Below are 15460 nucleotides of genomic sequence, written 5' to 3' on the forward strand. Positions count from 1 at the left end.
ACAACATACAGGAAAATCACACAGTACCAGGAATCATGGCCTAGCCTAAGTGATACACACATTTTTTGGGGGACATAATTCAAACCATGACAGGCTCCAACTCACACTATTTCAAAAATCAATACCAGGAAGGTAGAAAATAGAATGTGAATAGCCAAAACTGCAAATCTTTTAGAAGAAAATATAACCTTTGTTATCTCAAGGGAGAGAAGGATTTCTTAAGCAAGATACAATAAGAACAAGTCATCTGAGATTGAAAATTACATTTTACTAAAATTAAAAACTTTGTCCATCAAAAGGCACCACAAAGCAAACAGACAAGTTACAGAATGAGAAAAAATAGACTTAACACATATAACTAGCAAAATAGTAACATCAAGAATATAGAAGAACTCCTACCTACGAAAAACTCCATGTATCCCTGATTCTAAAGCCTAGGTTCTTCTGGACCCCATTTTGCCACGCTTGCCACACTTAACTAATGACAAGAACAAATGAAATAGGAGAGAGAGAAAGGGCAGTACAGCTTGTGGTAGATGGTTTGTCAAGATGGCTGTGATGACTCCCCTCATCTCTGTAAGCACAGACCCTTATTTCTCTGTCCCCACCCCCATGAAATTAGGCTAACCTCGTACCTTGCTTTGACCAATAGAATGTGACAGAAGTGATAATATGTGGATTCTGAACTAAGGCCTCCAGAAGCCTTGAAGTCCTCATCTCACCCTCTTGTGACCCTGAGCCCAAAATATGAAGAAGCCCCAAGCTAGCGGTCCTGAGGATGAGAGACCTCAAGTAGAGAGTGTCAGCCAAACAATAACCACACATGTTAGTGAGGCCATCTTCAACCATCCAGCCCCAGTCAAGCTCCCAGGTGATGTGGCTACATGTGCGGCCCCAGGTAAGGTCAACAGAAAACCATCCAGCAGAGCCTGGTCCAAATTGCTTACCCACAGAACAGTGAGCCAATAAAATGGTTGCTTGGGGATGGTCTGGCACACAGAAATTATTGTTCAGACTCATAGTAACCCACCGTACAACAGAATGAAGCACTGTCCAGCCCTGCACCATCCTCACAATCATTACTATGTTTTGAGCCCAGTGTGGCAGCCACTATGTCAGTCCATCTCATTGAGGGGTCTTCCTCTTTTTCGCTGACCCTCTACTTTTCCAAGCATGATGCCCTTCTTCAGGGACTGGTCCTTTCTGATAAAACATCCAAAGTATATGAGATAAAGTCTCACCTAAGGAGCATTCTGGATGCACTTCTTCCAATACAGATTTGTTTGTTCTTCTGGCAGCCCATGGTATATTCAATACTCTTTGCCAACACCGTAATTCAAAGGCATCAATTCTTCTTCGGTCTTCCTTATTCATTGTCCAGCTTTCGCATGCATTTACGAGGCAAGTGAAAATACCACGGCTTGGGTCAGGCGCACCGTAGCCCTCAAAGTAACACCTTTGCTTTTTAACTCTTTAAAGAGGTTTTTTGCAGCAGATTTGGCCAAAGCAATACATCATTTGATTTCTGGACTGCTGCCTCCATGGGTGTTGATTATGGATCCAAGTAAAATAAAAATCAAAAAACTCAAACCTGTTACCATCAAGTCGATTCCAACTCATAGCGACCCTATAGGACAGAGAAGAACTGCCCCATAGGGTTTCCAAGGAGCTGCTGGTGAATTCAAACTGCGAACCTTTTGGTTAGCAACCAGGCTCTTAACCACTGTGTCACCAGGGCCCCCCAAGCAAAACAGATAACCAATAATCATAACACAGCAATAGACAGCCAATTATCAGGGGGAATTTAGTAATCAAAAAAGCCACAGAGGAGGAGTTGACAGTGGCGCATGCCCAGAGGGCTGAGGAGAGGTATCAGCATGGTAGGAAAAAGGGATTCAAGTAGGATGAGTCATGGTCTCCTCCCAGTCTTCCAGGCTGTCTCTGTTCACCCCCCAGCTTCACAGGCTTATACGGTAACACTGTCGAGTTTTTTCTGGACACTGCACACAGACACAGTTCTGCAACTTCCTTCTCTAGCTTCCTCTCTACAAACAAGGACCTCCCTCTGATAACAGACTCTGAAGGAGCAACCTTCTTTGTCCTGGACGACCTTCTTTGTCCTGGACGACCTTCTTTGTCCCGGACGTTCCTTCCCCCATTTACCTGCCAGGAGCACACAGGCAGTCAGTCTGCTAACGAGCAGAGAGATGAAGAAGTCAAAGTTGGGCTGAGAGGCGGATGAAGGAAGGGACTGCCTGCGTGATCCCCACTGTACCCCCAAGCACTCAGCACACTCCCTGCAGAGAGGAGGTGTCCACTAAACGTTTAGAATCCAGGAGCAGAGCAGCACAGACTCTAAACAGACAGAAGTATGAACATGGGGCTGGGCAGATCCAGAAAACACGTAAGTATGGAGTGGGGCTGAGGCCCCGCCCAGGGACAGGACATATAGGGTGTCTCAAAAATGCTTTAAATACAATCCACTGTGGTGAATGGGTGAGGTCATTTTTTTCCCCTCTTAAATTATTTTCACATTATGATAATGTTTTTGTGACTTCGAAAACCTTCTCAACTAGTACATCCCACACCCACTAGTGGGTAGGGATGCTGAGATGAGGGGAAAGTACAAAGAAGTAAGTTTACATTTCATTTTACCGTTACATGAGCTTAAGAATTCCACGGTGTTGCTAGCTGCCTTGAGTCAGTCCCAACTCATGACAACCCCACGCACAAGGGCATCCAGCTGCTGTGATCCACAGGATTTTCAGTGACTGATTTTCAGAAGCAGATTGCCAGGTCTTCCTTCCCAGTCTGTCTTCATCTGCAAGCTCTGCTGAAATCTGTTCAGCATCACAGCAACACACAAGCCCCCATGACAGACAGGTGGTGGCTGCGCTTGAGGTGCACTGGCCAGGAATCGAACCCAGGTCTCCTGCATGGAAAGTGAGAACTCTACCACTGAACCACCATTGCCACAGAAACCCTACAGTATATACAATCAGTGTCACTGCCCACTCAACTCCCCAACAAAGCCCCAAAACACAAACGAAGCCATTATAGACCAAGAGAAGAAGAAGGAAGTGGGGGCGGCGGAGGGAGAGAAGGACAAGGGTGGAGGAGGAAGACCATGGCTACTGAGGAAAAGCTAAATATACACTATTTTAAAAGGGGGAAACACAGAACTTTAACTTGGCATAGAAACAACTTCTTACCTGCTGAATTTCACAAAATCTCATTTTCTTTTTTCCCCTATAGACAGCAATTTTAACATCTACAGAAACTGTAGATACAGGCCTCACTGACCCTATCAGCTTCTTGTGAAAGCCAAATCATACAAAGTACGTGAAACTCTTTAAAAACACAAAAACGCTACCCAGATGTGAAGAACAGGCGGAGAGAGGCTCGCGCGCTCTGAACCAGCATGTTTTCTCACGCACAGGATTTGACTGGGTCATCTACCACATCTGGAGGGAGAATGTCATGGATTGAAATGTGTCCCCCAAAAATATGTGTCAACTTGGCTAGGCCACGATTCCCAGTATTGTGTGACTGTCCACCATTTTGTCATCTGATGTGATTTCCTATGTGTTGTAAATCCTACCTCTATGATGTTAATGAGGCAGGACTCAATCTACAAGATTAAGTTGTATCTTTAGTCAATCTCTTTTGAGACATAAAAAGAGAGAAGCGAACAGAGAGACAGGGGACCTCATACCACCAAGAAGAAGCGCCAGGAGCCAAGCATGTCCTTTGGAACTGGGGTCCCTGCACAGAGAAGCTCCTAGTCCAGGGGAAGATTGATGACAAGGACCTTCCTCCAGAGCCGACAGAGAGAGAAAGCCTTCCCCTGGAGCTGGCACTCTGAACTCAGACTTCTAGCCTCCTAGACTGTGGGAGAATGAACTTCTGTTTGTTAAAGCCCCCACTTGTGGTGTTTCTGTTACAGCAGCACTGGATGACTAAGACAGAGGTCAAGAGCAGGTGCTCGGATCCCCAGGCAGGGCTTCGGGAAGCAGCCGCGTGTACACGGTGTGACAACAAGCATCACACACATGGTTTATCCAGCGCACATGGCTCCGAATTTTATCGACAAACGTGCTGCCTGGGGTCTGTGGGACTTCAGAGAGCCTGGAGGACAGGACCATTCTGTCTGGAGGAGATAAATCTGCGCAGTTTCCCTCCCTGCTGCCTGATGGGCTTCTGTCTTCAGAACCTCACTCCCGGACAAACTCCAGGGAACATCACCCTCCCATTTCACAGGTGCCGTACAGAACAGGCTCTGTCCGCGCTCAGGGCTTCACAATCCCTCCCTCTCTGAACCAAGGCCATCGCAGGAGGCTTCCTTTCCTGTCACAAGAAAATGCGCCTTTAATCTGCTTCCTGCAGCAGGAACATCTGTGCTCACCACGGAGTGCAATCTCCCATGGAGCATCAGGCAGATATGCCTGCAGTATATCAAGGGGTCTGACTCTGAGTATTCAACCTGCGTCCTAACTGCCTTCATATGCTATGGGCCTGGTGTTACCCACAGGTACTCAGTTCTCTCCAGCTCAGCCTCAGGGAACACCCATTTTCCAAAGCAGCAGCAACTTTGATCCACTGGGCTCTGGCACATTTACCACAGAAATACTGAGAGCTATTCACTGAGCTAAACAAAAGCACCTGCTTTACCCCAACTGTTCAAGTGGAATTACAGGAAAAATATAGTAGAGCTGAGTTCACCACAAAGTACCATGAATCGGAGCCTGAATGAAAGAATTCAGAAAGAGACAGACAATGACATGTTTGGAAGCCTTGGGAAGACACCACTGATGCCAGGTGAACTATGATTCTTACCAAAAAAAGCAGTTGCCGTCACCTCATTTCCAACTCGTGGCAACCTCATTTGTGTCAGATTAGAACAATTCTCCAGTTTTCAATAGCTGATTTTTCAGAGGTAGATTGCCAGGCCTTTCTTCCAAGGCACCTCTGGGTGAACTCAAACCACCAACTTTTTGGTTAGCAGCCAAGCACGTTAATCGTTTGCACCACCCAGGGATTCCCATGACTCTTGTAACGTACATAAAACTTGAGGTTTTGCACGATTACTGGCTGAAATGTCTTTGTTTCAATGGTTCACTGCAGTGAGCAACACCTTACATTGGAACGGTTTTACTCACATTTGCGGACACAGTCAGCATTCAGAACAAGCAAGGACTTGTTCTTTCCCTCTATCCTTGTCCCAAAAAGAAAAGGAAAGAAAGAAAGAAAGAAAAAAGATGTCAACAAACAGTACTTGTGGTGTTGAAATTCTCTCATAAATGTTTTTAATAAAACACATTTTCATAAATTTTATTTTAGATCTAGATTCAATTTCCTATGTCGGTGTTCACCATGTTCACTTCCCAGATGCAGGTAAATTTTCTAAACAAACTAAGCCAGTGGTTCTCAACTGGGGTGATTCTGTCCCCCAGTGGACATCTGGCAATGTCTGGCGGTATTTCTGGCTGGCAAAACTTGGGGTGGGGGTTTTGTTGCCACAACCTTGGAGTCAGGAGACCTGGTGGCACAAGAGTTAAGCACTTGGCTGCTAACAGAAAGGTTGGTGGTTCAAATTCACCCAGCAACTCTGCAGGAGAAAAGACCTGACAATCTGCTTCCATAAAGATTACAGCCAATGGGCCTCCGCTTGGCTTCAAATGCCAAGATTTTATGATCGTAAATCTGTCTATAAGGCCTTCCTGCCTCCGTTTTGGGTTCCCTTCTGTCTACTTCTGACACCCTTCCTCGGTCCTTCTGACACAAGGAACAGCTTCCGTCTCTGTGTTCCCATTACATCATGTTTATAACTATCACAGCATGCGCCACGCTGTACAAATGCACTTTAATATTTTCCTCCTCTAGGAGGTCCTGCCAACTGGCTGTTTGTGGAATCCTGATCACAGACACATTGGTTTGGACAGTTACACATTATAAAAACAGGTAGGGCAGGCACGCTCCTGCCTGCTACAGCTGTCATCAGTCCCCGCTGTCTCATCCTTGCTGGGTCACACACCTGCCATCACCTGCCTGCCCACTTCTGTAAGAATTACTCTCTTCCCAGCAGACCGGGCTGTGCCCATTTTAGTATCCTCCACACAGCCTAGCACAGTAGCTGAAAAACAGCTCAACAGATGTTTGATGAATGAATAAGTGAATGAACAGATGAACAAATGAAGGAGGAGGCCAGGCAACCTAAAGATCCACTGGGCACAAAAGTGCCAGAGAAGGCAGCAACTCACTGGGCAAACTCCCACTATGGGAGCAGCCTTCATCTCTTTATGCTTGTTAACTCAGTTTATAAAGCAGACATGATAATACTTACCTACCCCTCGCTAGGGAAGGTGCCACATGAAATAATCAGTTAACGTCTGTAAGGTATTATCTGCACTGAATGGTAGATATCAGCCCTACCATGAATGCTCAGCTTTGGGCCTCCCATGAACCCACTTTAAACAGAGCTAGGAAACTAAACACAGAGACTTATCCAGTCTTTCCTTCTGGCACTGCAAACATCCAGCTACTGGACTAAGAATACACAGCACCTTTCTTAGAAGAGGCCCTGGTGGTGCAGTGGTTGAGCTCTGGCCAGGGGATGGGTGGTTCTAACCTACCAACTGCTCTGTGGAAGAAAGATGTGGCAGTCTGCTTCCATAAAGATTACGGCCTTGGAAATCCAGTGGCGGCCGTTCTGCTCTGTACTGTGAAGTCGCCATGGGTTGGAATTGACTCAATGGCAATGGGTTTCTTAGAACAAGCCCATCTCTCTCTCTCCGTCCATCTCCATCGCTCTCATTTTAAGTGAATGTCTGAATGGGGGGCAAGAGTCACTGATAAGTGAGCTGGATGGACTGTGGTGGCAGAAGAGCAAGGAAGTTACCCCTGAGAAAAAGCGATCGGAAGTTCAGGGCTCTCTGGGATTCTGGTGACCTTCTGTTTCTTGATTTGCGTGTTGGTTATCCAGGTGACCTATTCATTGAGCTGTACACTTATTATTTGTGCATTTTCCTATATGTATGCTACATTTCAATAAAACTTTAATAAAAGAAAAGAGGTAAAATCATGAAGTCAAAAAACAGTGGGCATTAAATAATAGGTTGGCTTACATAATAAGCAATATCACCTATGAATAATGTGCTCCCTTAAACAATTAACTATATGAGATCAAACAGTTAATGTTTACCCAAAAGCAAAGGTGAGAAGGCAAGGAGGGGAAGGGAAGCTAGAGCAATGGAAACAGAACAAACAGAATGGAAATAAGGAGAATACCGACACGTTGTGGAAACTGTAACCTATGTCACAGAACAATTTGTATAAAAATTGTTAAATGGGAACCTAATTTGCTGCGTGAACTTTCACCTAAAACACAATAAAGTATTATTTTTTAAAAAAAATTAAAAAGATTACAGCCAAGGAAACCCTAGGGGGCAGTCCTACTCTGTCACATGAGGTCGTTAGAATTCCGAATCGACTCGATAGCACCCAACAACAGTGAGTAGAGGCCAGAGATACTCCTAAACCTCAGTGCACAGGACAGCCCCCCACAACAAAGAATTACCTGGCCTAAATTATCAACAGCGCCACTGCTGAAAAGTCCTGACCTGAGCTGAGATCAGTATTGAAAATAAATTGGACAAGAAGGGTAAAGAGCCGTTTAGAAACCCAGTACAAACACTGCTGTGCCTCTTTCTCCTCCAGCTTCCTCTGTGCTCCAAGGATGTTCTAGAATAACAGCACGGAAGGGACTATCCCCTTCTTCCCGAACATCCTTCCCTCTGTTCTCCCACCGGCAGGTACAAAACCAGTGGTGACAGTATCTGTAGTAAGATTGCAACGGGGCTCATAGGTGGCAAACGACCAAGGAGAGGAGACTGAGGGTGGCACTTCTTTACCCAGAAGCCTGGCTTCCCAAGCCACCAGGGCACCCCACTCACACTTCCTTCTAACCAGAACAGGAGAACTCGGGATACACTCCAGGCCCACCTAACAGAGTTGTCATCACAAAAATCTCAGGGAAGCAGGTCACGAGATGTTATCTATCCACCAACGCCACTACAGAAGGCTTGCGTATGACCCCAACACTCCAATCACCTATCATTTCCACCAACAGAGAAAAGAAGGGGCTCAATGGCCCAGGAAGAGTCGGCGATCTAAGTCCTAAGGCAGTTGCTCCCCACCCTAGCTGTGCTTTAGAAACACACAAGGTTATTTTAAGCAACCACGACAAACACATACCCGGCCCCACTCCAGACCAAGTGACCATGACGTCTGTAAAGGAGCCGGCTCTTTCAGCACTGCAGACCTACAGAATGCATTTCCGCTCTTCCGCTTGGCAAAGGAAAATCCTTTAAGTAAGGTGTAATTCACAAATTCAGCTCTCAGACAATTCACCCGGTGCAGACTAAGCAAGAGTAGAGGGCAGTGAGAAGGTCAAACATGAGCAGCCTCAGGTTACAAGCCAGAGAATGTTCATGCCCCAATACCAGACTGTGTTTTGGGTTTATAACATTTACTGAGCACTTGCTAGGCACGATCCAAACACTTCACTCATGAACCAAAACCATCCCGTCGGTTCCCACTCATGGCGACCCCGTGTGGGCCCGAGTAGGACTGTGTGTCAGAGGTTTTTCAGTGGCTGTGACCTTCTGAAAGGAGATTGCCAGGCCTTTCTTCTAAGGCACCTCTGGGTAGATTTCAACTGCCAACCTTTCCATCCGTAGCTGAGCACTTAACTATTTGCACCACACCCGGGGACTCCGCTTTACACACCGTTGTTGTTAGGTGTACTGCTTCGATTTCGACGCACTGTGACCCCATGTGACACAGCAGACCGCCCCATAGGGTTTTCTAGCCGATGATCGTTACGGAAGCAGATCTCCAGGTCTTTCTCCCACGGAGCTGCTGGGTAGGTTCAAACTGCCAACCTTTTGATTAGCAGCCAATGGCTTAACTGTTGTGCCATCAGGGCTTCTTCTACTTTATATAACTAATTAAATCTTCACAACTATATAGTATGAAGCCCATTTTACAGGTATGAACACTGGAGTGCAGAGAGATTAAGCAACCTGTTCAAGGTCATGAAGCTAAAGGAAGAGAAAGAGGACTCGGTCCCAAGAAAAATGAACCTACTCTTAGCCAAAGGGCTGTGATGCTTCTACACAGAGAGAAACCACCTGCCATATGGGGAAGGGCTTCAGAAAAATCCAGCCTTGAAAATGAATCACACATTTCAATCAGGGTTCTCAGGGAGGGTCTGCCAGGCCGGCCTATGCGGGCTTGCATGACAGGGAGAGCTGGGGTGGAGCTCAGCTGGGCTGGCCTCCGGCAGTACAGGCCTCACAGGCTCAAGTAAGTAGACCCCGTGGCCCTGAGACACCACAGAGCCTTCTCAAGGTGGCCAAACATTGAAGATGGCCATCTTAGCACAGTGCCTACATCAAATCTCAAACCTGCCACTTGGGCTGTTTCTTATTTTTAGTTACTTCTAAATTTAGACTAAGGCTGTGGTCCAGCCTGCTCTTTGTATAAAATTTTTTTTTTAACTGTTTTCTATTTTATCTACAGCTGCCTCTGAACAGCGCTTTATCTCTGCCTCATTACTGAGCAATCTTCCAGGTTATTTTATCCTGTTTACTTGCCTCCCCTTTCATCTTTCACTGTTAAATGGGAAACCAGAAACAGAAGCTTCCAGAAAGCAGCAAGCTGACACCCAGGCTTCTCCTATCCAGCCGCCACAAGAGTGCTGCCTGCAGACGGCACTTGAGAATTCTTCTAGAATTTACTAATTCTGAAGCCAGTTTAGAAACGTTTCAAGAAAATAAACACCAGGACTTTACTTTCATGCCTCCTTCTTCAACCCGTTCGATTACCAAAGACTGAGCAGACTTCAATCTGAATGACTGTGACCACTGCAACAAGTTAAAAGATGTTGTTGTTGTCAGCTGCCGTTGGCAGGCTCTCCAGCAGCTCCACTCCCCCTCCAGCTCGCTGCCCCCTCCAGCTCGCTGCCCCCTCCAGCTCACTCCCCGCTCCAGCTCGATGCCCCCTCCAGCTCGCTCCCCCCTCCAGCTCACCCCTCCCTCTAGCTTCCTGCCCCTTCCAGCTTGCTTCCCCCCTCCAGCTGGGGGCAGGTCCTCACCCGGAGGCCCACTGTGCATGGGGCTGCAGTGAATCAGGGTGACTCAACAGCACCTAACAACAACAACAATCGTTAAAGGAATAAATTGTGAGCAATTTCAGTCATGCTTTATATCAGAGATCATCTAACTTCATCTGCAAAGGGCCAGGTAGTGAACATTTCCAGCTCTGCAAGACATACAATCTCTGTTATAACTAGTCAACTCCGCCATGTTAACAGGAAAGCAGTCACAGACGATACACAAAAAGAGAGCATGACTATGTTCCAATAAAACTTTATTTACAAAAACAGGCAGAGGGGCTGGATTTATAGCCTGTGGACAGTAATCTGCCAAGCCCTGCTCTATATCCACAGTCCACAGAAAGGGCTCAGACAGGACAATGAAAGACGAGCACACACTAGTTTGTAGTATACATCCAGGCCTTAAGCCAAAACCCTTGAAGTAATCTAACCTAGCATAATGTGCTTCGTTCAAACCCATTACAGAAACAACTGCAGCTGTTAGCTGAGTTTTAAGGGATCAAGCCTGACATCTTCTGGTCACATAGAAGAACAGTCTTCATGGAGTCCATCCCAACTCACAGTGACCCCATTTCCAAGGCTGTAAATCTTGACGGAAGCAGACTGCCACATCTTTCTTCTGTGGAGCTGCTATTGGTTTCAAACCCCTGACCTTTCGGTTAGCAGTCGATCACTTTAGCCACAGCACCACCAGGGCTCCTTCCTCATGGTCTGGATTCCCTTTTATTCAGGGTACACAACTCACTGGAGCCATTTTGAAAGGATCTGGGAGGACGTGGGTGCCACAGCGATGTCACCAGCCCGGAAGGCAATGGTAACAAGTACACTCGATTGTCTGAAGCTCTGACTTGCCAAATTCTTCCAGGGCACCACTGAGCAGAGGAATGAACCATTACAGCCCTTAACATTTCACAGGAAGCCGGGCCTCAGACGGTCATTTGAAAAATGATGGCAGAGCAAGAGTACCTGAAATACCCACTCTCAAACTTTGAAACTGAGGACTTATTTTAACCCATGTCTTGCAAAGGGAAAGTATCTCCAAAACTCCAGCTGACTTCCTAAATCAACCCAAAATCTGGAACCAGGTCGTGGAGAAATATGTGGCATCGACCTGTGGCTGACCTGTCCACACACTCCCTGGCTGAACAAGAACGGGAGCCATGCAGCAGACCATGTGCTAAGACCAAGGAGATAAAGACCAAGGGAACGTAACCCCAGCCCGGGCAACACACTCAGACAAGAGACACACCAGGCAGCAGAGAAGAACGCATGTTTGCAGGGTCCTGTGGGGAGACAGGGGGAGCCAGCTCTGTGGGCGCCCAGGAAGGCTTCCCAGCGCAGGGAGCCTTCAAGCTGCTGCTTTTAGAAGGAGCACAAGGTGGCCAGGAGGTGAGGGAGGACAGGTATAAACAGGAAGAGCAGCAGATGGGGCCAGGCAGGGGGTTCTGCTGCAGGGCTCTCCTGCAGACTTGAGGTGGGAGGAGCCCAGGAGAGACAGTACACAGGACACAAGCTTCAGACAGGAGCCCACTCTGGGCAGCCCAGCCCCTGTCCTCTCTCACACAGGACGGGGAGCAGGGGTGGGTGGTTTGGGGGAGGGTGACATGGACGGCAGGGGCAGGAATCAGAATCTGAGCATCTTATATATATAATTCCCAGCTCTGCGTCCGCCTCTTTCCAAAACCAAGAGACAGTGGCTTCTCCAAAATGACAAAAGTAGCAGCATTATAATTACAAAGCTTTGCACATGTGACAGGCCGATTTCTAGAAAAGCAGTCGTTCACAGCGAAAAAAGTTCTCTGTCCCTTGAGATTCCGATGGAAGGTTCACACTCAGAAATCAGCGTACCTTGCAAACACATTTCACACCTCCGGGCACACCCAGGCCGGCCACCTAAATACCCAAGCACGTTAAACCTCCCGGTCCCTGGCCGGGCCGAGCTCAGATGCGCCCCCCATGCCCCAAGCAGTGATACCTGGGTTGCTGGTGAGAAAGGCTAGGGGGTTCTCGCTGGGGTCCGGCGGGCCGTCCAGGCGGTGGGGCGGGCTCTCCAGCAGCTCGGCACCCCCGGCCGGCTCAGGGCAGGTCCTCACCAGGAGGCCAAGCGACGGCTGCGTGAGGAAATCTTTGAGCGTGGAGGAGGTCAGGGTACTGGCAGCACGATTATTGATCTCGAGAATCTCATCTCCCGCCTTCAGGCCTGCCAACGCAAGACGGAAATCTTTTAATTTCAAAAAAAAAGAAAGAAAGGGGGAAAAAAAAGCATCATCACATCAGATCATAACACCTCAGAAGTTCTGCTGCAGACTACAACAAGCTTTCCAGCTCCCGGCCTCATAGCCCCAGGTGCTGCAAACAGACGCTGTGGAGCTCACAAGTGACTGCTGACTGACAACGTGGGCCTCGGTTTCAGAAGGTTCCAGACTGAAATGTTACAGCGTGCCTATCCCACCCTGAATACAACGACCAAACAAAGTCACCCCTTCCTTCACATATATCTGAACGTGTTCTAAGCATCTGGAGACTTCTCTTCCCAAATGCTAATTCTGGCTATCCTCCTACAGTTCTGAGGGGGAAAAGAAGGAAATCAGTATGTCTTGTACACGCTCACACCACAGTGTACGTGTGTGGCACAGCCCAGCGTCTACTGGTCATGTCTGTGGAACCCAGACGCCTTGAGTCTCCTCTCACTAGACTACAGGAGTGAGCTCATCTTGTTCTAGACACAATGACAGACCACAGTTGACAGAAGCAACCGCTCTCATTTCTTGCCCTTTGTTTTACCACTTCAGGGCCCTGGGGTGAATCTCTTGCGAGGTCCCCAGAGGCTCTCCTATTTTTGCAAAGCATGCTGGGAGAGTTGCCACAGTTTGTGATCTGAAGGAATAGCCACAGACAAGTCCAGTCTAGAAGAACAAAAGGTTGTGACTGCCCCATGGGGAAGTTCAAAGCAGTATGAAAAGAAAACTCAACAGCCTGAGAAAGTGAGAGGTCAGGGAATGACATGAAAGGAAATAAAGTATTCTTTCAGCTAAGAAAGGAGTCGCAACTTGGGTGAGTCACACACCCTGGCCACCCTCTGCCTGGGTTTACAAAATACCTGAAATCAACTTTTATCATAAAACATTCCAAGAAACACGATGGGTGGGAACGGAATGGAAGAAAAATAAGAATGTTTTTCTCCAAAACAAGAAAGTGAAATTATGGAATTCTGGAAAGTTGACCATCCCATTTTTAGGTACAGGACCTTGGCATCAGAGCATCTGAAGTGAAAACACAAAATTTCCACATGTGAAAAGCAAGGTTTTTTTTTTTAAACTCTCTTAAAGACAATTCTGTTGGTTAGATATTAGAGGAAGTAAGATAAGGTCAAACAGAAGAACAGACTTAAAAACTAAAAACATCTCTGAGATCTTTTTAAAAGAACTTCCAGGCCTACCATGAACTGGTGGAATAGGGGAGTTGAAGGAACCCTGGCGGTACAGTGGTTAAGAGCTCGACTGCTAACCAGAAGGATCCACCGGCCACTCCTTGGAAACCCTATGGGGTAGTTCTACTGTGTCCTACAGGGTCGCTATGAGTCAGAATCAGCTCGACAGCAGTGGGTAGTGGGGAGAATGATGGCCCCCAAAAAGATATGTCCGTGTCCCAGAACCTGTGAATGTGACCTTATTCAGGAAAATAGTCTTTGCAGATGTAATTAAACTAAAGATCTTGAGATGAGGTCATTCTGGATTATCTGGGTGGGTCCTAAATCCAGTGACAAGTGTCCTTATGAGAGAAACACAGAGAAGGGCACACACAGAAGAGGAGAAGGCCACGTGAAGACGGAAGCAGAGACGGTGTCACACAGACAAAAGCCAAGGGCACACGGCGCAACCAGTAGCTGCAAGAGGCAGGAAGGACTCTCCTCTAGAGCCCGTTAAGAAGCACGGCCCTGCTGACACCGGGACTTTGGACTTCTGGCCTCCAAAGCTGTGACAGAATAAATGTCTATTGTTTTCACCGCCCGGTTTGCGGTCATTTGTAATGGCAGCATAGGAAATGAATGCAGGGGGAGACCTCCATTAATGATTCTCAGTATTAATAAGTGAGAGGAGGCAGCCAAGCGCCGGTGAGCAACCAAGTCCCTCACAGGGTCTTCATGGATTGAACTGTGTCCCCCCAAACTAACAGGTGAAAGTCCTAACCCCCGTCCTTCTGAACGCGATCCTGTTTGTGGAAATAGGGTCTCTATATTCTGGTTTTAGATCATCAGCTAAATTAAACAAGGTCACAGGGAGCCGGGTAGGTCCTAATCCGAAGCCCTTCTGAGTGGTATCTTACAAAAGAGAAGGACAAATACAAAAACAAGAGTCATACAAGTGATGAGGGAGGCAAAGGAACAACAAGGGCTGCCTGCAGCCACCGGAGGCTGGAAGAGACGCCTGGAGCAGTCTCAAAGCTCTCAGAAGGAATCCACCTGAAGGACACCCCGAACTTGGGCTTCAGCACCCTGAGAAAATGTCTGTTCTTTAAAGCTATCCACTTCGTATTTTGTCACGGCCACCCTCGGACACTAATACAGCCACATAACAGTTCCATGACCATGGGCGTGTGATGAACCTTCCCCAGCCTCAGTTTCTTCATATGTAAGAGGAATAACGGGTTAAATGAGATTAAATAAAAGAACTCGTACAAAACTCTCAGCATAGCACTTGACACACTGAAGATGGCCAATCAACAGAAGCGCTCATGGTCAAACGTGGTAGAAGAACGAGGAAAACTTTTCTTTCAAGCACACACCCAGTGCAGAAACGACCCCTGACTGGACCCTGGTGAAAGCTGTGAAGGAGTTAAAGAGTTGTTGTCTGAGCTCCTGACACTCAGAAACCACCTTTTCCTTCCCATGTGAGAAGCCTTTTATCTTGGTGGCCCTGTCTTCTTGCCAAACCAACCGGACACTCATTCCTAATGAACTCGTCTAACCAAACTGAAATAAAAAGAACAGAAAAGCAGCCCCGTTCAAGGAGTGGGGTTGTTTGGGGTCTCTTGGCCACCATGTAAGGGGTCATCTCATCAGTTATTCAAATAAGCCAAAACTTCTCCCACTTTGGATTAACTCCCACATCACCCTGGAGGCTGGCGGAAGAGCCTGGTTTTCTCACTTGGGAAAATACTGGTGACTTGGTAGTGACTGTGGTGGTGGGGAAGTAATAAATCTCTCCCTTCCACCTACTGAACTGGCAATGGAGTCCAACAGGCATCTGAGACCAACATAGAGAAGCAAGCAACATTTGGGAT

General features: G+C 47.3%; 1 protein-coding gene across 1 annotated transcript in view; it reads right to left on the minus strand.

The window, feature by feature from the left end:
- The window catches only part of TIAM1 (TIAM Rac1 associated GEF 1), a 156623-nt gene that overhangs the window by 52731 nt on the left and 88432 nt on the right, over positions 1-15460 (minus strand). The window contains exon 13 of the mRNA XM_004386964.2: positions 12153-12377. Coding sequence (XP_004387021.1) covers positions 12153-12377 — 225 coding nt within the window. The remainder of the gene's footprint in view (positions 1-12152; positions 12378-15460) is intronic.

The sequence above is a fragment of the Trichechus manatus genome, unplaced genomic scaffold, assembly GCF_000243295.1.
Source record: "Trichechus manatus latirostris isolate Lorelei unplaced genomic scaffold, TriManLat1.0 scaffold00177, whole genome shotgun sequence".
Lineage (NCBI taxonomy): Eukaryota > Metazoa > Chordata > Mammalia > Sirenia > Trichechidae > Trichechus > Trichechus manatus.